Below are 21,354 nucleotides of genomic sequence, written 5' to 3'. Positions count from 1 at the left end.
CAACCAGAGCGAAACCGCTCGCACAGCCTTCCTGTAACAAAGTATTGTAGAGTTGGCCGTAGTAGACAGCAATCAAGAGAAACGCGTAAATGGCTGGGCCCTATCGAATCGCTTCACAACTGAAAAAGTTTTTTGATGCTAGATAGCGACCTTGTCGTTCTCATAGGCCCATTTTCACGTGCGTTTTACTATGGTACTGCGCGGCCTCAATGTCGAATCGTAACACCCTAAAAGAAGGGAATGAATCGAAAACGCCATAGGTCACGTACCGTAGGTAATTGATTGTCCAAAGAAGATTGAAACCCTTGTGAGGTGAAAAGGGCAAAAATAGAAGATTGTCATCGTGTCTTCAAGTTTTTTGTATTGGTGCTAACCAGTCGATGTCTTTCCGGCATTGTGAAGTACTGACTATCATTGTTAAAGCCATGTAAAAGCAATGGATCTAACTGATACTAAATCAAATGTGTAAAATAAAAAATAATAATAATAAAAATAAATCAATAAAATGAAATAAGAAAATATTTGTGTAAGGCGTAATTTGAACATGAATGAATATGTCATCGTGAGATGTATGGATGGGGTTTTGTGGTATTACCCATCCCACATTTTAGAATATAAAAGACTCAAATAACTGGAGTCAGTTCGATGACAGTAACACATTTATCATCTCGATTAAACCTACATGGTCGCTACCCAATGTTCGTATATTGTCCAGTATTTATTGTTAATAATAAATTGTTTCCCTTGTTTTCGGGTTTTGACTAAAGCCAAAATGGCGCACTCAGAACTCGTAAACTAATTGCGCTGTCGATATACCCACTGCAGTAGGTTACGTAAGGATGACAAAGGTTGAGTGGACGCTATATTTAGCCCGCTCTATACAAAATCAACTCACTCTCCTAACACTAGGAAAAGAGGGCAAATAGGTTACGTCACCGCCCATAAAGCACGATGATCTACCATACACGGATATAGCCTATCTACCATAGCAGCTGAAAAATGCAATAGTTGTACAGAGTTGGGAATTACCGTTATGTCTTATGTGAATATGTTGAATTTTGAAGTATTTGATTCTTTTTTTGCGTTCGTTTTCAATGTTTTTGTCTTGGACGATTGAAATATTTTCTTGTTGTGGAGAACTTTTCGGCATTAATCGGATTTGCATAGACATCTTTTAGTTACATCGATTCACTAAAGTTTGGCAAACTTTCAAAAGCGTTTCGAATTGGACGTGCTGTCATCAATTTTTATCATGCACATATACAAATGATCGTGTCAGAGGATATACTGTGTCTCGACAGTAAATGGTGTCAAGGGGAGAAAAAATTTTTACAACATTCTAAGCCAATTTGGGCTCCCGATTCTCTTGAAAGACTAGCCAAACATTGTTTTACTGAACTGATCAATTCGCAACCCATTCGTGACACAGTGACAAGCGGAAGCGTATTGGGGCGTTTGACGTCAGAGGTGTACGACTGGCGAATTGCCTCTCCAGACCACACGCGACACGGCTACGTCTTTCGAGAACTGGAGCTATGCAGAACAAGTTTTTAAGTTTATTTTTAGTTAATCAAACTTGGGGGTGGGTTGGCCCACGCTATTTTTAAGGGATGCACAAGCAACCCAAACCATTTGATCTACAACATGAAGCAGCTGCTAGGATAAGTTGGGAGGCTGATGATTCACATGGCCATAAAACTCGGCTTCTAGACCCACTCTCGAAGCTTCTCCCTCTACCCCTGGCGTGAATCTTGTCATTCAATGGCGGCTTCTGTTTTCACGCACAATAAACCTGTAAAACATAAATCAGTATAAAATTACACATGACGTAATCAGAAGAGGGGAAAGGTTAAAACTTGAATGGTAACAATAAAGAAAATCATAGAAAACAACACATGATTTAAACAAACCGATAAAAAAACACATGAAGGAATAAGTTCTCACTCCACCAACATACCAATGTTTCACCGTACCGTATATACCGCATCGATATTTCGGGGGAGAAAGGCGATGGATGGATGGAGAACCTACAGTTTAGTTCGACAGGAAAAAGAAAGTTGGCTTCAATTCAAATGTCTCGCAGTGAAAATAGCATCCAGCTGCTGCCCTGTGAGGGGCAAGAACGAGTCTAATAACGGGCTATGACGTTTCCTTTAAGCTTTCGTCCGATAAGTTTGAGTTCAAAATCAATAACTTCAAGGACTGAACAGTGCATATGTCATGAACAGTTAAACTCCTAGATGAGAGATGTTGTGATTTATTATTGGATAGACACCATTTTTTGAATAGTCACGAAATGTGAAATATAGTGATGTTATAAAATATATACGAGCAAACTGTTGAGGCTCGTCTAATCGTCGAGTGAAACAAAAAGAAATGTTTCGTCGTCTCACGAGAACTATACTTTTGATGAGACTGTTGGGGTTCAAATATGTTTATTTGCTAGTAAGATAGCGTCAGAGTAGTGTCTTGGCTTTTTAATTCGAAAGGATTTAAAATTCAATATTTGCATAAAGCTAAAACAAAACAAACAAAGAGCCCTCAAACAAACGGGTGTGACGTCGAATTTCATTGGCCGCAGCAAATGTAGATTACGACTTTCGAGGCAAATCCTTAGGCAACAGTAGGTTTCGCGGAAGCCAGTCTTCATTCAATTGATGATTATGCGGACAACGTTCGCAGTGCCCTGTGCTTTTACGCCAAGAAATAAAGGAATTAGCAAGATATTATTACCCAAGATGTAACAACATCCCACTTTTTTCCATCGACTTGGAATTTGCGGTTGTTCTTCCCTGGAAATTGTAACAGCAATATCGTTGATGCGAAAAAGCTCCGAGTGTCATAATGAATAAGCAGAGTTTCAAAAGCAAATGGAAAACAATTCAAGTGACAATGACCGAATACCCACGCAAACTATAAAAACTGCCCCGCATTGCAGACAGACAATTAACAAATACCATGTCCCCCGGATTTTCCCAACACCTACTCTATTCCAGGTCTACCTCTTCTCTCCCTTTGGTGAAAAACGTTAGAATGTTTATGAATTTCACACAGTACAAATACGAAAAACAAAACAAAAAACGTTTAACATGGCGCCAAATGGCACGACTTTTTGTCCACAACGTGATAAAAGAATTCAAAGCGCAATTACAGTATAGCTTTGCAATTTTTTCTTAGCAAACACAAATTGGATTTACCTCAACTTAATCTTGTTTCCTCTTTTAAATGTTCATATGTTAAACAGGTGCTGAGCTGGCATTGGCAGGCAACGTACCGACTGTATTAGAAGATCTATCAGGTCTTGCCGGCCAGGAAGTCTCGGTACCGTGCAGTGTGGACGTGGCCACCTGCGGAGATTTCCACAGCGTCAAATGGTACCGCGAATCGCAACGAGTCTTTGTCTACAGTGAACTGGCTAATCTAGAACGGTCGGAAGGATCATTGACCAACAGGTATGTCCATTCTTCTCCTATGGTTTAACCGGTGGAGCGCATTGCGTTCAACATGTAAGCGTGCATCAGTACTGTCTGCAGAGTATATGCGCTCTTGACCCTTCAGCGGTGGTTTAGTCTATCAAACATGAACGACCTCAAAAGGAATAAAACGAGACGAACGAACACTCGAAAGAATTTTTAGAGCTTTGATTTTGTTGCAGTAAGTAACTATAGACATGCATCGTACACAGAGCGCTACAACAATGGAAAGAAGTCACATTGGTTGGGAGCGTAATTCATCAGTTATTTTTTTGTCAGCCGTCTCCAACCTGCTAGTTGTTAGAGGGTGAGTCACTGCATGGAATCACCACCACCTGTTGTGAGACGGATCGGTGTTTGTGATCAATGTTTTGGATATCGTCACAGACGTGTTTATATTTCTTCGACATACATATTTATAAAATTGATACATTATGTTGAGAAACAACGTTGTCGTTCTCCGTACTTGCCTGTCACCTGATGATTATTGATGTTGGTTTTTTGTTTCTGCTCTTTTTTTTTTTTTTTAATGATCTTTGCTGGCTTGTCCTCTAACGCGTCTGAAGAGCTCGGTTCGTCCTGTCGTCGAATGAAACCCAAGCCGGGTTGAAGATCAGCAGCTTGCAGTTGTCCGACGAAGGTCTTTATCGATGCGAGATCACCTATTTGGAGATCAACGAAGGCTGTCCTGTCGTTCAATATGTTAACCTCACCGTTCTCGGTACGTATTCTATAGTCTTGTACGAACCTGTGTTGTTACATCTCTTGCCGTGTTCAAAGCAACCCAATCGGAATTTTTAAAATTCGATTTTGGTCATTTGTTTCAACATCATACCGACGTCGCCATCTATCGATTATATTCTGTATGTTTCCACTTATCTCCTTTAGGAGTTTTCACGTTTCATATTTTTTTGTGTGTATTCTATATGGTTCGTCGTGCTTCTAGCATCGCTCTTCTAGCGAAGCAGCTGCATTAGTCAGCACCAGTATCATCGATCGTCTTATAAGAAAAAGAATGATAGAGAAATGTCAGAGTACCTATGAAAAGCCGTAGTCCTCCAACAATTCATCAATAATCGATCGAAAACGCAGGCTCGTCATATCGCCTCGCTTAATGTGTCCTAAGGCTAGTTATATTTCTCATCGGGTTTTAGAGGGAGCAAGTTACAGTTCTGCCTAGCAGTCAGCCGTTTTCATATGAGTTCAGCCGCGCATCACAACCTTAAGAAGAAGACGCAGAATTTAAAATAGCGATGAAGCAATCGATTCTACGAACGTCCTCACGAGAGATCTATATTTTAAAAATGATTGGAAAACAGGCACGGCGCGTCAAGCGCAATCTCTCGACTGTTGAGATAAGTCCGTTTAGGCAAATGCTGGAAAGCAACTATGATTGAAAGGTGAATTGCATTGATGGTCGATAGTATGTCATTCTTTGGCCGGCTGGGGGGAAGTCGCCAAATGGTGAATAGACGTAAAACGGTCAGACAACTTTGAGGAGAAGTCGCTTCCCCAAAAGAGTCGAATGCAAAACTTTGTTTGTCACCGGTGCCAGCATTTCTTTTTGTACTAAATATTCGGAACATACAGAACAAATTGATCCCTGGAGAACTTAAGTGTTATTTGCGGTCGTCCGTTTTCTAGGCACTGGGATGCTGTCTGATTTTTCTACATTCTGTTTGACTCCTGTACATCAGGATGCATGCAGAGAAAACCGGAAATGTAGAATTTAGATTTGGGATGATTCAAATGATAGCCGAACAGATGCTGATGGCTTCGAGTATCGTTGGAAGCATTTAAAATTTTTTGATTTTAATAGTGATATGGGCCCTATCTTTGGCTGGAACATTCTGTTGTAAAAATTCATGTTTGTCATAGCGGCCCCTGATTACGTCGAGATTTTGCTGGAGGACGGGAAAACGTCAGCAGCAATTAGAAATGTATCACGCATCGGCCCGTTCAACGAAGGTACAATCGTCACCTTATTATGCCGATCTGGAGGCGGCAGACCCGTACCTCGCATAGAATGGTGGAACGGATCACACATCATGGAAGGTAAAGTCTTTCTAGTCGTTCTTTCAATGTTTTGCTCTTCACGCATTCCTCGTTTTATCTTCAAAGCCATTTAAATGGACCCCATATGAAATCTATTGGTGTTGACACAACAGTTGGCGTTTAACAATCTTTTTGTGTGTGTGTGTGTAGCAGATGAAGTGGTGGCCACGCAGGAAGACAATGGCGCAGTGACTGGTATCAATCGGCTTCAGGTAGCCCTATCGCGTCAAGACCTGGATGCACAGTGGCAGTGTCGTGTCCGTAGTCCAGCCCTAAGTTCACCGTTGGTGGCCAATTTGCGCATCGATGTACATGGTAAGTTGCCTTTGCATTTTTTGTTGTTGTTTGTTTTGCGTGACACTCTGACAGTGGGAGATTTCCGGATGATAGTAGCATTGGTGACGAGGAATCGTAATCTCGAAATAAGAGTAAACAAATTGGAAGGAACATGACGGCACTTTTATAATTGGATTTGTGATTCAGTGAAACCCACCAACGTGACACTCACCGGACTGGATACGGCAGTGACGGAAGGAACTGCCGTTGTCGTTTATTGCGTGGCCGATGGCGCACGGCCAGCTGCTGCCATCACCTGGTACAACGATTCATCGCCACTGCAGAAGAGCGCCGTTGAGACAACGCAACTACAGGTCAGTGCCAACATCCTTCGCAATTCACTCTAATAATTTACGCCATATTTTGATTGCCTAAAAACGAGTCAAATCTTTGAAAATAGTTTGCTCTGAAAAGGTGGAGAAAGATATTTCAGGGAAAAAGGGAAATTTCGTAGGAGGGAATGGCCAGAGCCGTGAGTCGAAGTGGTAGCAAATATGCTCGTGAAATGTGTCACGAAAGATGGAATGTGTAATAGATTCTGCTTCATTAAGTATGGGGACTGCCAAACGTGCCAGAGATGACAGCGAGGCACTCATCCATCGTTTCTATTGTTGACGCTTCCCTCTTTTGATTTCTTTATTTTAATTCCTATCTTTGGTGTGGTTGATCTCGTCTGGGCGATCACCGTCAGCCGGAAGACGAAGCGGAAGTCGAAGAGCAAGTATGTTATAATGAATGTCCTTTTAGAGGGAAAACAAAGTGAACAAAGAGTGATGATAGCATGTTAACGACAGTTATTTGTTTTTTCTAACCAAATACTCTTGTGATTAGCACTTCCGTCACTAGCGTGTCAGGTGATACTGAACTCTGTTACATTTTCCTAAAGCGTCAACGTTTTCTGATGACTGCTTCCTAGTAAAAACTAGTGTCCAATTTGTGCTTGCCGCCTGCTTTAAAAAATGGCTTGTGTTCCAGGACAGCACGTATAACGCTTTTGATCAGAAAAGTGCTTTAATTCCAACCAATTATTCAATTACAGTCGGACGGCACTTTCAGCACGCGGAGCCGACTCATTTTCACGCTTAATCGACACGACCATCGACGTTATATCACGTGTCGTGCCGGTAACACGGTCACTGACGATTTACAGCATAAACCAGTCCAAGCGTCACAGCTCCTCAGAGTTGAATGTAAATACACTTTGATTTCTTTTTTTGCAATGTGAACACACGTCACTGTTTGATTTGTTTCTTCTCGCATCCCCGCGCGATGTAAAATACGTTTTTAGATGCCCCTACGGTAGCCGTTTCTCCGGAAAACGTCACCGTCAACGAAACGATGGACGTGCTCATTTTTTGCACTTACGACGCCAATCCGGTCACCTTGACGTCTGTCCAGTGGTTTAAAGATGATGTCGAGATCATTATCAACGGTCCCCACAAATACGAAGGTGCCACCATCGACCAACCGGCTCTTCTCCTCAAAAAGGCAACAAGAGATGACGCTGGGGCTTATTCCTGTCGCCTTACCAATGCCGTTGGCACTGGCCACTCCGAAAATGTTGCCTTCATTTCCGTTCAATGTACGTACATCAAGTTACATACATCTATAGTCTACTGCAACTCACGCGTATTCTGTGTGTCCTAAAAGCTCCCATTTGCTATTCTCTTTGGCTGTTATACGATTGATTTATACCTGTCTCTCCATGTATTGCAGAATCAGTTTTATTCTATTTGCGTAGGTAATCTACTGATATTTTTATTTGGAAACTTGATCGATCATTGTCAGAATTTGGCACTATCTCACTCAAGCCATTAGCTTTTGACCTTAAACAGACGTTTTTTTTTTTAATTTGCGTCTTGTCTTTTAGCTAAAACCATCTACAAAAAAACTCTTATTTTCCGGTAGACTTTTGAACAAAACTTCTTAACACGCAACTTGAAATTCGTTTTAGATCCAGCGGAAGTGCGTTTGGTCATGGAACCCGAGCTGCCAGTCAACGAACTGGAACGTCCCAATATCACCCTCAATTGCCAGGTAATTTGTTCGTTTAGAGCTTGCAATTCTTTACTATTAAACGCAATACTGTATGAATGGATTTTTCGCTTTTACCGTCTAATATGTCGTCAAATACGTAATGGGAATATTGGAATAATGACTAATTAAATGTCGTTAACCAGATGAGCAGCGGTTACCCACCCGTGCTCTTGGGAGTCCGCTGGTATTTAGATGGCGAGCTCCTCAAAGAGTTGCCTGATTGTCCGCTCAATGAAACCATTACCTCATTTTCGATGTACGACGAAGATTTGTGTGACGTAGACCCCAGCAAATTACTTCTCGAATACGTTGGTCGCTCATTCCAAGGGAATTACTCTTGCGAAGGCATGAACGCCGCCGGATGGGGACCACCTTCCGAAGTCGAAACTCTTGTCATTTACTGTAAGGAAAATAGAACAAATTACAACCACCATTTTGATTGACGGCTTACACATTTTGGTGGTGGAAAAAGAAAACCAACCGTGTTGCAGAATTAAACCCTTTTGAAAATCTTTAATTTTATTTTTTTATAGATCCACCGGGCAATACCACACTGACCTACGAGCCGGAAGTGGTAGTGAAAGATGGTCCTCTGACTTTGACTTGTGGGGTTTCGGATGTCGGCCAGCCTGCTGTTACACAATACAGATGGACACGCAATGGCCACGTCATTCCAGAGATTAGTGATGCTCAATGGAATGTCAGCCAAGTGACGCTTAACTATCAAGCTAACTACTCGTGCACGCCAGTCAATGAGGCCGGTGAAGGCGAAACGGCTACCATTGAAATTGAGGTCTTCGGTGAGTGTTGCATCTAGTAGTTTCACATTTTTACTTCGTGAACCTTGTTTTATTCTTTGTATCTCAGCTGAACCTACTTTCATTGAACGACTGCCGCTGACTTCCGGTGCTCTCTCTGACGCCGCCGACGCCACCAAATTATCATGTCGTGCTGAGTGTTATCCGCTCTGTCAGATCGATTGGTTCCGCAATGGAATACCCATCAGAGAATCACCCATGTATACGGTTGTTGATAGTTTTGTGCCAGAAAACATCAAGGTAAAAAGAAAAAAGAAAGAAAGAAATGATATATGTATTTATATATATACAGTATATATGTATCCGCTGTATAATGTTAGACATGAAAGGTATAATAAGTAGTTATGCTAATTCCTGTGTGGTTATCTTCAAAGAGAACGTTATAGTATAGAAATACGAATAATATAATTTTCAATAATTGAATATAATAACGGCTTAAATATTTATGGTAACTAGCTGGCATGATTCTGTTCGTCATGCGATTTGTTTTTTGTATTAGTTTTTTTCTTATTTATTGAAACGACTTTATTACAGAACTACAAAATGTTCCGCATAGTCTGGACGAAAAAAAAACAAACAAAAGCACACATATAAACAACTATTTCTACAAATGGTCTTCTATCTGTGCATTGACCTGTTTTCTTTTCAGCAGGTCCTCAATGATTAACACATATTCCTTTTTCTTGTTTCTGTTGCTAGTTTAATCAACACCAATCGGTCAAATCAAGTTTGTCTTTCAACATGCGTATGTGGAGCCAGGCAAAGTTAGATCCGATTGCCGACACGGCGAATTATACTTGCATTACGACAGACAACGTGGTCGGTGATGGTGTCTCGAGCACGACCTTCTTCACGGTTGAATGTAAGCAAAACTATTGCAATTTCACAATGTTTAGCAGGTTGAGTTATTCATTTGTTATGACAGATGCACCCACCACTGCGATTATTGATAACCCTACAATCGAAGTGGAGGAAGGTTCGATCGTGGGCCAGTTGGAGTGTTCAGCTTCTTCCTATCCGTTAGCCAATTACTACTGGCAACACAACCATCAGATCATAGGCAACGGACCACGTCTTACACTCGACTACGGACTTAGCCGTGACAAGACGGGCGAATACTCTTGCATAGCTCATAATCAGCACGGCAATACCAGCGCTAAGGCCTTCATCAATGTCGTTTGTAAGTTTTGCGTGCATTTGGTTTCGGATATCCAAATTCGTGACATTATTTTAGTTTATGTAAAATAATTGGTCAAATATCAGCTTTCCAATAAGTATCGAGTTAATTTTTGGGTACATTGTGTCACTCACGTACAGTTAAACCCGAGTGTTCCATCACTCTGCGTGAGATGGAAGGGAAAACGCGGTTAATTTGCGAAGTCCACGCCAATCCTAAGCTGGTCGACTTCATGTGGATGCTGAACAATGCCACGTTGACTACTGACATTGTGCACATGGGTTTGCAAAGTGTTCTGACAATCGACGGACCGGCTCCCACCAGCGGAATTTACTATTGCCATGCCAACAACTCGGTCGGATTCGGGACGCCCTGCGAGATTAGCGTTGAAGGTATAGATTGTTTTATTGCATTTTTTTTTCATGTTTGTTCAAGTATACCTGCGTTTCAACAAATAAGAGGAACACGGGAAGTTCCATGATAGGAAAGTGATGTACAAGAATATTTTTTCTTAACGATGAACGGCATGACCTGCCAGACCATTAGAAAACACCATTGCGTGTTGGCCGGCGGAAACCTTGTGTAGAAAAACGGGTTTAACGCACCATGCTCGATAAAGATTTACAGTACGTTTCCGTTAGTCATGTAGTATCTCTTTTTTTTTTAAATTCAGGTGGGTTGTTGGCGAAGCTGGGTGACGAGAACATCATTATAATCGCCATTATAGCTGCCGCCATAGTCGTCATCCTCGTCGTCTGTATTGTGTTACTCGTCATTTGCCGAAGGCAGCGAACTGATGATAAATGTAAGTCCTTCTTTTAACTTGTTTTATTTTGGCGTTTCATGACTAGTTCGAATATCGATCATGGTAAGTAATTGGTATCTTAAAAAGACAATGTGGTATTGCAAAGATGGTGGGGCACTTTTCAATGTCAGTCATTTCGAATGACGTAATCTGGACGTAATCGTAAAGACAGAATACGAAACTATAAACCAGTGTTTGCCATGTAATAGATCAATGCGTTTTGGTATTTATGTTTTGATTTACGTACGGAATGCATTTCCAGCTTTTTGTCGATTCGTTTGCTTGCGTCGATTTGTCACTAACAGTTTGTATTTTCTTGTTTCGTTTTTTTTTTTTTTGTTGTTGCATTTTTCCCCATTATTAAACAAACAATACCAAAATGCCCAACATTTCACGAACGTCGCACACTTATCATTGTTCAGATAACCCTGCCGCTACCATGGAACAACGTGAAAAGTAAGTTACCACTTTTTTTCCTTTACGCATTTTTTTCATACCCTGTCTACGTACGACCATGACGAGGCTATTCGCTTTTCCTATTTATCGCTTTCATTCCAGTGCAATCTATCACCCACTTTCGAGGACATAAAATGATTTTTTCTTTTTCATTTCGCGGGATCTTATAGTATTTTTAAACATTAAAAAGCAATCAAATATCAGACAAAAGTTTTGAAGAATTTCTAAAATTGATTGCAAGAAAAGGTACACAGCAATTAGTGTTCCGACAGTAAAATATTCTTTTGCTAATGGTGAATGGTTGCGACGCACTGTCTTTCATGACCTCTTTTCGTTTTCCGTTGTTTTCATTTCCTTTTCTGAAACTTAAGGTCGAGTACTGATTTGCGTGATAGATGCAAACGCAGCTCAGTTAGTGAACACTTTAGTCACGAACGATGGTCTATTAAGCCAAATAAGATTGAGGATATAACTCAGTTCTATTTGTAAAATACGTATTTTGATAATATTAATGTATTGGCACCCTGTCTCTTTGTATTTCCAGTCACTCTGCCCGTTTTGTAATCAATGTGTACGCCAAACCGGGACCGTGAGCAATCTGCGTATCAACAGCAACTTTTTCAATGAAATATTTTAATACTACAAAGAAAAATTCGAAAACGTTGAAGTTTTAGAAACAAGCGAAGCGAAACAAATGCCGCCTATTACTTTTCTTTTCTTTTCTTTTCTTTTTATTCATTTATTTATTTTTTTCTTTTATTTTTTCCTATTCATAAAGTGATTCAGTTCATCCGCTCCTAGCAGGCAAATAGCCCCTGCTCGGCTAAGAATAGGTTCTTCGTTTGTAGTTATGTGCCTCTCACGATTGAATTGGTTCACCGATGGAGGATCATTATTGCATTTTAGGATTTGGCACCTTTAACTTGAAAGTGTGTCCCTACCGCACATCAAGATAACCGTTTACTAATCTTGTTTATATTTATAAATCGCGTTAAAATTATCTTCTTTTTTCACATGAATTTCCTATTCGCGCAGGAGCTTGTTTCTCGTTTCTTGGCATTTATTCATAGTATGATAGTAATGATAATGTTTGAAAAATTCTAGAACACTTTTAAAAGATTATGTTGAAGAAAAGAGCAATAGATACGATTGTTTGAATTCCATTCGTCACAAGTAGCGCCATCTTTATTTTCCCTTTCCAACTATGTTTACGTTTATGATACAAATGATTTCTTAGCTGAACAACGTAAATTCGTCTTGACTTGATATTTGCCCTGCAATCCGAGGGGTTGGCAACTTTCAGGAAAAGTGTACGGGATTCTCAATTTTGGCTTAGATTCACATTAGATTCTGGACTAAGATTCTTAATTTGATTTAGGATTCACACAGGTTGAGGCTTAGATTCAAAATGATTCTTGACATAGGTTTATCAGATTCAAATCAGTTGCCAACCCGTCGCTGCAAACCGATTTCAAATTCAATTTGCGGCGCGTAAAACGAGTGAGCCTGAACTAAAAAAAAAATATGTATTATTTTTCCAAGTTTATCGTTTGCACAAACTAAAAAAAAAAGCAAAAAAAAAAAAACAAAAACAAAAACAAAACAGAAAAAAAAAACAACAACAAAAAAACAGTTTTTTTTTCTTTTGCCTTTAAATTATGCCACTACGCGCTTCGCCACCTTGTTCCAAGATCAAGGATGCCACTCTGATGTTGATGACCCTTTTACGTTTTCATGAATTTTACTTCTTCAGACATCTAGAGCCAACAATCCTTTGCCATTCTTAATTGTTATCACCTCATTATCCTAAATGCACGAAGTTATAGTCTTTTGTTCATTTCTGCCATTTGTTTCTTTTTTTCTCGTATATTTTCGCATGGATTCACCACCTTTCCTCGCTGATGCTCATCTTATGAACCTGCATGAAACCTGCACCTAAACAACACCAAAAACAAAACAAAAACTTAATGAAATGATGAAATAAAATAAAATAATATAAAACGAAATGGATCAACGAAATCAACCAGTCCGGAGGGAGGATCCCTTATGACTCTACAATCAGGAACAACAATCCAACAAGTTCATCAACATAAATGGCCACTACGACCCGGTGTCCAGGTGCACGTCAATGATACAAACAGCCTTACATTGGCCGCTTCCGGCTCTGTCCTTCTTTCGCCTGTTGACCAAACACAAGACGAAGCGCCAAATTCCAATTCGAAACGACCGCGTTCCGATTCCTCTGGTTCGCAAGCAGACCAATTTGAAGCGGACAAAGCAGTTGATCGCCAAGTGGTAGAGTCCAACATTCCATATTACGAGACGCTGCGGGATCAAAAACCACCTTTGGGTGGAAACCGCGATTCAGTAGGCGAGTCCCAGGCAACGGATTCCGGCAGTGAGAGTACTCGTTCTGTCATCTGTATCAAAGGACCTTGTCGTCCTAAAACTCTAATCCCCGTCACATCTCATCATCTGAGTAACACTGAAGCATGTCGGGAGAATTCAGCAGGTAGGTTACCTCCTTCGCTTATGCCGACGTCCCAACTGGTTACATCTCGTAATTAAAGAAAAACAAAAAATGATTGACATTGCATTGACACTGCATTTTTTACCCTATGCCCTTACTGTTTGGTCTGGCCTATTCCTAATCCTGGCATCCGTTTTTGTTTCGTCCCTGTATTTGTTGCGACGCACATGTTTTGCCTTTTGCTTTGGGTTCGCACCTGCTATCTCGTTTCGCTCGCCATGCAGTCTCCAAGTCAGAGAGCGGGACCTCTACTAGAAAGAGGAAAAAGCCGGAAGCCAATTCACTATCTTCGTCCATTACAGGTATGTTTCATAGCAGTCCGTACAAAAGCATGACAACCCGATAGGTTTCGTATTCGTCTCCGGATGCTACTCTTTATTTCTGTGTAATTGTGGTGACCTACTGCATACTGTATGCACGATTTATTTGCATCCTGATATTCATGCACTTCATACAGAAAATCGCCTCGGGTCTCTTTATTTACCAAACGATTTCAATTTAAATGTCATATAGATCAAAAGAACTAGCGTCTTATTTCGATTGCTATTATCTGTGATTATATTAAACGGATTTCTGTTTTCAGCTGTTTCAGCAACGGGACCCTCTACCAAAAACGGCAATGACAATCTCTCAGAAAATAGTAAAGCTTTCTACGAGAACCTCCCCTTCCACGGGCTTCAAACCGCCCCAAATAAGGTAGATGCGTGAATTAGATTTGTGTAATTATCTTCCTATCCAGAACTTGCATGTCTATTGTGTTAAGTACTTGAAAGGAGACTACTAATGTCAGACTGTAAGTTGAAGTTCGTCGTGACAAACTTCAAACATTTGTTTGTCTTTGTTTTCCCATTGAACATGGATGCATTGGCACTGACAATGTTGGATGCACGGTGTTGTTAATCGTTTTGCATGACTGCCTGAATTTATTGGATTGTCTCTTTTTCTGTTTGTGTTATTGTTTGTGTCAATATGACAACGCATCCAGGACTTTGTCAGCCGCCCTTCCAGTCAAATGAGTCATACTCCTTCTTCCGGTTATGGATCGGCACGGAGCACTAATCGAACCATGTCCGAAGCCATAAACACCAAAGACAACCAAACGGCGGCTACTGTCCCTGATCAGCTGGGACGTAGTCGTAACTGTCATCTAAACTCGCTTCGGAAACCTAAAGTAGCTGATGTTAGCTCCCGTTTTCGTTCTCTCCGGGTGCCGCGTGCCGGTCCGCCCCCTACGTCTGTTGGATATGACTCGGCTGATTTTGCATGCCAAACACCCAAGCCTGTGGGAACTGTTTCCCAACCACTCGAAATGGTCGCGACCCACGAACAAAATTGGCAACCGGAGCATGATCAGCAACTATCCATTCCCGTGCCTGCCCCCCGCTTTCACACGCTTAAACGTCACCCATACCAGAACATTCCCATTCCGTTGAAGAATGTGCAGATACAAAATCAAGAGCACCATGATAATTCAGATCAGTTCATGCAGGTAAAATAATTTATTTCTTGTTCTTTTTGGTTGTTGCTCTTCTGGTTATGGGCATGTAAAATGATACATCTTTCGTCTGACACTTGTCAACGGTCTTATACATGCATCGTGTGCGGATTCAGCTGGAGCCAGGTGTCATTTATTTTGCCGATGCAGTAGTCTTTTTTAAAAGTGAGTGGTTCGATATGTCAGCAGTCTTTGAAACATTTCTGCCGCTCCCAACGGGATTGTTGCATGGCAGCTTGCAGTAGTATAGTTTTTTTTCCTTCACCCTTTTCCACTGTGCTATGCTTCTCAAGGTTTATTGAAATTTGAAACCCGAAAATTGCATGCCAAGTTTTTAAAACTGGTTTTTTTGTATTGTGTGTTTGATAATAATGTGACGTCATAGATGAACCCGTTGATGAGCTCAACCAAGAGCACAAGCATGAATGATCCACAGCTGCAACAACGAGCCTGGACACCTCGGTCGCTGGCTCCCGTTCATACCTCGGCATACGATCCTCCTAAACAGCAAGCTCAGTCACATCATGCTCCATCGTCCCGTTTTCCCGCTAACACTAACCACGCATCCTACAAGCAAGCCGGTAGCACTGTTTACGCCGACTTGTCTATTTCTTGTACTGCCGAATTGAAACCCCACCAGAATGAAATATCTCCAACGGAATACGCAGTACTGCAGTTTATGAATGGAGGCCAAGAAGTCCAGGTTTAAACAAGATGTGAGGTACCGTGCTGTAACTGCCTTCATTCATTTCTTGATTCCACCCAGACTATGCAATGATTTGAAATTGTTTTATATGAAAGAGTCAATCCTTGGCTAGATGTAAAGAAACGAAACGAAATTATGTTGACATCTGAATTTCTTCTAATATTATGCAGCCCTTCAAGCCGATCCTGTCCGATCTAGTCTATGCCGACATCGATGACAAAGATTATGGACCAACCTACTATAAAAAGGCTAGTATCCTCCAAGCGTCGGAAAAAAAAGCTCAGGCGCAAGGACTGCCAGTTCGACCAACTCGTGAGACAAGGCTCTAGAGTTATGACGACCGAATCGAATCAACTTGGATGTCTCCTTAGTCATAAAACTAATAATTGGCTGTAAAACATGAAAGTTTTCTAACTACTACGAAATTCTGGTTCAAAATATTCAAAGTAATATGTTTTACCTGAGAAGCATGTTTGATAGAAATGCGTACTATATAATTTAAAAATCGATTGCAATCTGTTTTCCCCTCTGAACTAATCCGCTAAACGTTAAAACAAAATCAGTTTGAAGTCCTTTCCGCTCGTCTTTGGCTTTGGTCGAGGATTGCAGTGGTTGCTAATGATAAGGTAGCAACCACCGTTGCTATTAAGATCTTGAAATCGTCGCATAAGTGTATACTCAAGTGTTTTCAAGCAACAATATTTGCTGTGATGTTTGTCGTGGGTTTGCTCGGAAATGGAAATGCTCCTCCTTTCTTGTACAGCAGTTGTTGTTCTGTGCACAATAGCACACTCTGTTTCAGCTTTTAGGCATCTAGGTACCGCTAACCTGATAATATGAAAGATATCCTGCAAATAGTTATATGTTTTCTGTCATGAAAAACATTTAACGCAAACTGCTCGTTTCCGGGAGCAGCTTGACGAGATGTTACTGTACAGCGTAGGTCGTCTTTTTTGCCAAAGAAATTCCAGTATAGGTCTGGAGTGCGATACTATGAAGATCCGCAAGCTGACTTTCAGCATCGTCTTATTCGTATACCTTACTGTAATACTTGAGTTTATAGTACAGTAGTAAATTTAAACGTTCACTTTCATTTTGGGAGTTTTGCAATTCATTCAGACGCAGTGTTTATTTTTAAGTTGGGGCAATCGCCAGGCATACTTAGGGATGGCATACTAACTTTCTAGAGCTCTCTCAATATCTGTGCTGGAAGGCAAAGTACCACACGAGCGGAAATCGAGAAAAAATTGACCCATAATAACAGGGCATTGGTGTGGCAGAATCTGTTCTACATAAAACGGACGTAAATAAAATCTCAAATACTGCTTCCAATTCTAACACTAAAAAAAGCATTGTATGGCAATTTTATCTTACAAGTTCGTATGACCTATCCTCAAGTTCTGTAAATTAGCTGTTTAAAAAAATCAGAAGAATCTTCTACCCAGGTTGATTGAACCACCAGATTTTCTTGTGCAATTGCCATAACATAGGCAAAAGTAAAATATGGGCTAATATAAAATATCCGGCTTGTCGTGACCAGCGGATGGCCAACATTAATTTTTGTATGGGAAGGCTCAGTAATGTCTAAGACGATTTTCCTTCGTCGCTGACATGGTCCGCGACACGCCAATTGTCCAGGTATTTAGTTTTACAGCTGAAAATGGCCCTCTTTTCCGTTCGTACCATCCTTTGGTATACCAGGAACTACTGTTGCACCGCTGCTATTTTGTCCCTGACGATTGAGCTTTTAAGTGAATCTTTTGAGCCATAGCTTTCAAAACGATTTTGGTTTGAATATTTGAGCTCACCCGACTTCTGTGTGCATGTTAATATACGATAGTGCAATTTCGTTAAAATGTTCACAATATTTCTTTTTTGCCATCGTTCATTGTAAGCAGTAAAAAAAAATACAAAGGGTCAAACATTTCGGTCAATTGTATACATATTAAATACAGTGCCGGTCCAGTTATAGAACCGACCTGTGCGCGGTTCTATAACTGAATGGTTCTATAGCCAAGCACTCGATCTTAATGCCACCTATCGTCGATTCTTTCATCCCTCAAACTTTGGCGTTCCTTGAATGTAAGGGTATATAGCGCAGTGGTAATAATGTTCGCTATGGATCTAGAGTCCCGTGTTCGAATCGGTGCGATGATTATCTGAAAAACATTTTAAATCTATGTTTAAGATAGTCTATGGATATAAATGGTGAGATACAAGTGTATCTTCACTGCTGTGGGACCATCCACAGTCAAAGCTTTCCCATTTCATAACAGACACAGAGAAAAGTAACACAGTAACTAATTTATTTTCTATTGTTTCCGGTATGAATTACTTTGCCGCCTATTATAATTAGTTGGGTCATTGAACCTACTTACAACATTGCCTAAAAAGATAAAACCCATTGCAATAATATTTTGTGCATGTTTTAAAAGGCAAAACCCGTTGATTCGCGCCATGGAAAAATAGGTCTAGTTCATAATACGGCCAACGGTGGCGCTGAAACACGGCAAAGAAAAATCGGTTCGATAACCGAGCCGGTTCCACAGCTAGGCGGTTCTATAAGTGGACCGGTACTGTATATATCTCTTTCTGGAGGGCAGACAGACTTGCCGTGATCGCGATCGCGATCCCGATCAATTTTTTGATCGGCGATCGCGATCATTGAAGATGATTGGGATCGTAATCACGATCGCGATCATTTTTCCGATCATTAGTGCTATTCAGAAGACATCTAGCAATAAAAACAGTAACAATTATCAATACAAATACTTTTTTATTTTCCCAATAAATAGTTCTGTCATTCTAGTCTAAGTCTAGTAAAAACTGATCTCATCTAAAATGTCAGAAGACGATTCTTTTACCGACGAGAATTTTGATCCATCTCAGAATACCAATGTTGGAAACTCCAGGTAAGATTTTTATTTTTAAAATATCCCTTTTGTGATTTGTCAAAGTCACTTAATAATAACCTGTTTGTTAGTGATGGGCCGTAAACTTTAACGATTAACGAAAACCTCCGTTAACGAAGCCTTTTTTGGTCCCGTTAACTAACGAATAACGTAACGATGCAAAATGAAAATTACCGTTAATTGTTTACGTTATTTACAAAATAAATACTGAGCAAAAAGGAAAATTAGAAATTGCCAGAAATCTTCATTCGATCAGACGACTACAAAAAAACTTGGCAAGGCCGCATAAGACAATACGTTATTTAGTCTTCTGCTAGAGTTCTCTGAAGTCTTATTTCGTGTTCTGGAGTTCTGCTTCTTTAAGCAATTTTTTGAAAATTGATTTCATAAACTTTCCTAACATCGTGAAATCGCATCAACGAGTGACAGTGATCATCTTCAGATTGACTCAATTTTCTTTTGGACAAAAGCAGAGCAGAAACATAGATTCCCGTTTTTACAAAGACTTGCTCTAAGTTTATTGGCTATTCCAGCATCATCAGGCGCGTCGGAACGAGGATTTTCAGTTGCCGGCTGGCAACTGTTCGTCGGAAAAACAAAACAATACAGTACCGGTCCACTTATAGAACCGCCTAGCTGTGGAACCGGCTCGGTTATCGAACCGATTTTTCTTTGCCGTGTTTCAGCGCCACCGTTGGCCGTATTATGAACTAGACCTATTTTTCCATGGCGCGAATCAACGGGTTTTGCCTTTTAAAACATGCACAAAATATTATTGCAATGGGTTTTATCTTTTTAGGCAATGTTGTAAGTAAGTTCAATGACCCAACTAATTATAATAGGCGGCAAAGTAATTCATACCGGAAACAATAGAAAATAAATTAGTTACTGTGTTACTTTTCTCTGTGTCTGTTATGAAATGGGAAAGCTTTGACTGTGGATGGTCCCACAGCAGTGAAGATACACTTGTATCTCACCATTTATATCCATAGACTATCTTAAACATAGATTTAAAATGTTTTTCAGATAATCATCGCACCGATTCGAACACGGGACTCTAGATCCATAGCGAACATTATTACCACTGCGCTATATACCCTTACATTCAAGGAACGCCAAAGTTTGAGGGATGAAAGAATCGACGATAGGTGGCATTAAGATCGAGTGCTTGGCTATAGAACCATTCAGTTATAGAACCGCGCACAGGTCGGTTCTATAACTGGACCGGCACTGTATGTAAGATTAGTTCAGCCCGTGACTGAACTTACCTTAGTAAAGATGAAAATATAAAGTTGACACACGGGAACACTGGTTAGACCTGTCGACTGTGAGGTGTATTCAGTAACTGACTGCCCCTTGCCCTCTACATTTGCCGGCCGGTAGGCCGAGGGGCGGGGCTACACAAATAAAATTACAAGATGGTGGCCCCCTAGCGAGGGCCACCCAAATCAAAGGAAAAAAAACGTTGAGGGAGTCTCGTCCTTCACCCAGCTCGCGTCGTCGGCTGTTGGGAATACACCGTATTCCTAACACACTCCCCACCAGACCCCGTGGTCCACGGCTCTTCTTGCTCGACGGGATCCGCGGCGGACACGGATGGAGGTGCCCTTTCTGGTTCCGGCTCCGGTGCAGGTGGAACCTCGACGTCTTCTGGCTGGTCCTCACGTAGCTCCAAGGGGTGTAGCGATTGGATGGCGCGGTTTATAAGGTTTCCGTTCGGCGTCTTGACCATAACCGAGCGGATTAATCCGTCCTTGCTAGTGATTAACTCCTTCACTACTCTTACCGTCCGCATAAGGCGCTTGGTGTTGTCATCGTGAATGATGACAACTTCTCCAACCCGGATCTTGCGGCCGGGTGCACCCTTGCAGTGGAATTTGTCGATTTGGAGTAGGTAGTCCGTGACGAAACGCTCGCAGATGTCACTGACATACTCCCTACGTTGACGATCCATTTCCAGCAGTTTCAAATTGGTTGCATCGGGAGCCATGAGGTTTACGACTGGCTCCGGCGGAGTGCAGTTCGAACGCCTATTATTGAGAAACTGGTTCGGGGTGATGGGGAGCGGGTCGTCGCTCCCCTCCGCCACGTAGGTAAGTGGCCGTGCGTTCACCACTCTCTTGGTCTCAATAAGGCTAACCTCTAGCTCGTCGTATTCCAAACATGCACGACCATTGGAGCGCCTTAATAAGTCCTTCATTTTCCGCACCATGCGCTCCCAAAACCCTCCTCACCAAGGGGCTAGGCTGGCCGAAAAAATACATTCGGTTTTTCGCATTGCCAGAAGGTCGTGGATCGATGGATCGGATCTTAGGACTTTCAAATGATTGGAGACGCATCTAAATGTTTGGGCATTGTCCGAATACATGTGGAGACGCTACCCCTCCTGGCGGAAAATCTTCGAAATGCGAGGAGGAAGTCACGCGCGGACATCGTTTTTGTTAACTCCAGATGGACGGCCCTCGTTACAGCGCAAGTAAATAGGCAGGCATAGCTCTTCGGCTGTTTAATTGTGCCTTTCTTTTTGGCTGAGGATTCGCCCAATTGGAGGTTT

General features: G+C 41.3%; 2 protein-coding genes across 12 annotated transcripts in view; one reads left to right on the top strand and one right to left on the bottom strand.

Moving 5' to 3' along the window:
- LOC123477492 (hemicentin-1-like) overlaps window positions 1-17,814 on the top strand; it is a 36,644-nt gene extending 18,830 nt beyond the window's left edge. Inside the window, exons 2-24 of one of the 11 annotated variants that reach the window (XM_045180870.1) lie at window positions 3,245-3,452; window positions 4,040-4,194; window positions 5,352-5,528; window positions 5,682-5,843; window positions 6,012-6,178; window positions 6,556-6,585; window positions 6,904-7,054; window positions 7,153-7,446; window positions 7,819-7,901; window positions 8,045-8,303; window positions 8,435-8,701; window positions 8,769-8,959; window positions 9,419-9,581; window positions 9,645-9,899; window positions 10,037-10,288; window positions 10,570-10,701; window positions 11,124-11,157; window positions 13,185-13,669; window positions 13,912-13,989; window positions 14,271-14,383; window positions 14,673-15,176; window positions 15,568-15,903; window positions 16,059-16,201. In XM_045180870.1, the coding sequence (XP_045036805.1) occupies window positions 3,245-3,452; window positions 4,040-4,194; window positions 5,352-5,528; window positions 5,682-5,843; window positions 6,012-6,178; window positions 6,556-6,585; window positions 6,904-7,054; window positions 7,153-7,446; window positions 7,819-7,901; window positions 8,045-8,303; window positions 8,435-8,701; window positions 8,769-8,959; window positions 9,419-9,581; window positions 9,645-9,899; window positions 10,037-10,288; window positions 10,570-10,701; window positions 11,124-11,157; window positions 13,185-13,669; window positions 13,912-13,989; window positions 14,271-14,383; window positions 14,673-15,176; window positions 15,568-15,891 (4,484 nt within the window). In that variant the 3' untranslated portion in view covers window positions 15,892-15,903; window positions 16,059-16,201. Of the gene's footprint in view, window positions 1-3,244; window positions 3,453-4,039; window positions 4,195-5,351; window positions 5,529-5,678; window positions 5,844-6,011; window positions 6,179-6,555; window positions 6,586-6,903; window positions 7,055-7,152; window positions 7,447-7,818; window positions 7,902-8,044; window positions 8,304-8,434; window positions 8,702-8,768; window positions 8,960-9,418; window positions 9,582-9,644; window positions 9,900-10,036; window positions 10,289-10,569; window positions 10,702-11,123; window positions 11,158-13,184; window positions 13,670-13,911; window positions 13,990-14,270; window positions 14,384-14,672; window positions 15,177-15,298; window positions 15,543-15,567; window positions 15,904-16,058 lie in introns of those variants that run through there. The other 10 variants (XM_045180869.1, XM_045180874.1, XM_045180871.1 and 7 more) reach the window with 10 other exon arrangements.
- Window positions 17,815-20,283: 2,469 nt separating this feature from the next.
- LOC123477481 lies at window positions 20,284-21,000 on the bottom strand. Its single transcript, XM_045180845.1, has one exon. The coding sequence runs from the start codon at window positions 20,998-21,000 to the stop codon at window positions 20,284-20,286; it is 717 nt and encodes a 238-aa protein (XP_045036780.1).
- Between the last annotated feature and the right edge of the window lie 354 nt (window positions 21,001-21,354).

Source organism: Daphnia magna, unplaced genomic scaffold (genome assembly GCF_020631705.1).
Source record: "Daphnia magna isolate NIES unplaced genomic scaffold, ASM2063170v1.1 Dm_contigs066, whole genome shotgun sequence".
Taxonomy (NCBI): domain Eukaryota; kingdom Metazoa; phylum Arthropoda; class Branchiopoda; order Diplostraca; family Daphniidae; genus Daphnia; species Daphnia magna.
The sequence above is the reverse complement of the archived record's forward strand: the minus strand, read 5'-3'. Positions and strand labels throughout refer to the sequence as shown.

Bases quoted from the DNA above. Each gene is read 5' to 3' on its own strand.
- LOC123477481 (XM_045180845.1), bottom strand. From the start codon at position 21,000: ATGAAGGACTTATTAAGGCGCTCCAATGGTCGTGCATGTTTGGAATAC.